General features: G+C 40.3%; 1 protein-coding gene across 3 annotated transcripts in view; it reads right to left on the bottom strand.

Annotated features, from left to right (window-relative positions):
* mier1b (mesoderm induction early response 1b, transcriptional regulator) overlaps window positions 1–1,818 on the bottom strand; it is a 17,411-nt gene that overhangs the window by 7,917 nt on the left and 7,676 nt on the right. For all 3 annotated transcript variants that reach the window (XM_010784597.1, XM_010784596.1, XM_010784598.1), the window contains exons 7-8: window positions 1,258–1,330; window positions 1,013–1,164 (exon numbers count right to left, since the gene is read on the bottom strand). In XM_010784597.1, the coding sequence (XP_010782899.1) occupies window positions 1,013–1,164; window positions 1,258–1,330 (225 nt within the window). The remainder of the gene's footprint in view (window positions 1–1,012; window positions 1,165–1,257; window positions 1,331–1,818) is intronic.

Here is a 1,818-nt window from a genome sequence, read left to right on the forward strand (position 1 = left end):
AGGAGACAAATTCCGCTATGTGTCGGTTTGTGTCTCCGCTTTGAGTTGGACTCTTTGTGTAGTTTGACAGACAATTATGTCTGACGTCCTGTCTTCCTCGTCCTGTTTATTTGTCTTGTCCTCGACGCTGTATCGTGACTCTTTATACCACACCACTACACCTAAACCAGTGTTAAACCTGGTAGTGGTCGGCCTCCCGAAATTTCATTTGCCGCGATGGCGCCTGTCATTTGCATTTGCCGTTATGGTTGCCTTATACCGGGTATAATTCATAGTGGCCCATGCTACGAAAGCATCGTGTATGGGCCCTCTTATTTACCTACTACGCTCATGTACTTACTGGCATAATGTGGTGTGTTTCTCTGCACATAACCCCTTCCTATTAAAGACAAAATCTCTTAAAATGTTATTTTTCTGATGTCCCACATGATAACTCCGAAAACTGAGACGTGGCAAATGTACGTGGGGGGGGGCGGGGGGTTTGGCGGGGGAGGAGCTGCAGTGAGCCGTTTAGTGGAGAAAGTGAATACTGCTGAATACAAATACTTTACAGAGATGCTGTATGCGAAACCAATGTGAGTTTGGAAAATTGCACAGTATTTTTCTATTTTAGTATACCTCAACAATGGAATTATGATCAGTGGAAATGGTCATGACATGTGACCTTTAACCGTTAGAATAAATCTTTTTCAGAATGAGAACTGACACACTTTACTTCTCACAGACTAAGATAAAAAAGAGAGAGGCTTAAAATGAGTGATTGTGCTGCTGTGTAAAAGTAAAGGAAGACTCTCTTACACAGCACATGAAAAAAGACAAGAGAGAATTTGGAGGAACAAGAGCATATCGATAAACCAACCAAAAGGTGTCAGCTCTATAAATAACATATATCAAGTTTTGAATATACAGACAATAGCATGATGACTTTGCAGTTTTACAGTTTTGGTCTTTTCATGGGATTTGTTCAAAGAAAGACAGATATAGACTTTGTCGCATGCTTCAGATGTATCACCTGTTCGTTGTCTTTGATGTGGCTTCCCTCTGGGATGGCGTCCACTCCCTTCTCATCTCCTGTCCGCCGCGAAGCCTCCGTCAAGAACTCCACCACTTCGCCTTCAGGAAGACACTCGGGGTTCCACAACAGCTGGTCATCGTTTTCATAAACTGGAGGGTGAATTTATGGAAAGCTGTCAATGCAATAAAGGTCTTTTAGACCCAAGAGAGTCTGCAGATGTTGATAACAAACATCAAGTTTACCTTTTTCATTGTCTTTGTATTTAGACAGGCCAACAGGAGTTTCTGCCTGATACATGGAACCCACCATGATCTCCTGTTGGGAATAAACACATATTAGACAGGCTGACAATTACTTCATCATTTACTACAAATATAACCGGAAAAGTATACTCTGTTTCAGAAGTTAATTAGTATTTCTGCTTAGTGGAGTTTTCCCTTTCCTGTAGTGTGTTTTAAAGGTTTTTGTGCATGTAAATCCCAAAGTTCCCTCCAGAGGGAAATCGTTAGTAAATTGGCCTCACATTGAAAAACAACACATTTGTAATGCTCCCACATGTACAGTGGGGCAAAAAAGTATTTAGTCAGCCACCAATTGTGCAAGTTCTCCCACTTAAAAAGATGAGAGGCCTGTAATTTTCATCCTAGGTATACCTCAACTATGAGAGACAAAATGAGAGAAGCCCATATATTTTGTCTATAAACTCTGCTTTGAAAACAATAACTGTTTGGTTATGTAATAAAATGGTGGTATTAAACGTTATTTGAAGAAATTTTTAGTCTGTGCAACTAAAAGACCTAAAT

The sequence above is a fragment of the Notothenia coriiceps genome, unplaced genomic scaffold (assembly GCF_000735185.1).
Source record: "Notothenia coriiceps isolate Sejong01 unplaced genomic scaffold, NC01 NC01_scaffold00026424, whole genome shotgun sequence".
NCBI classification, from domain to species: Eukaryota; Metazoa; Chordata; class Actinopteri; order Perciformes; family Nototheniidae; genus Notothenia; species Notothenia coriiceps.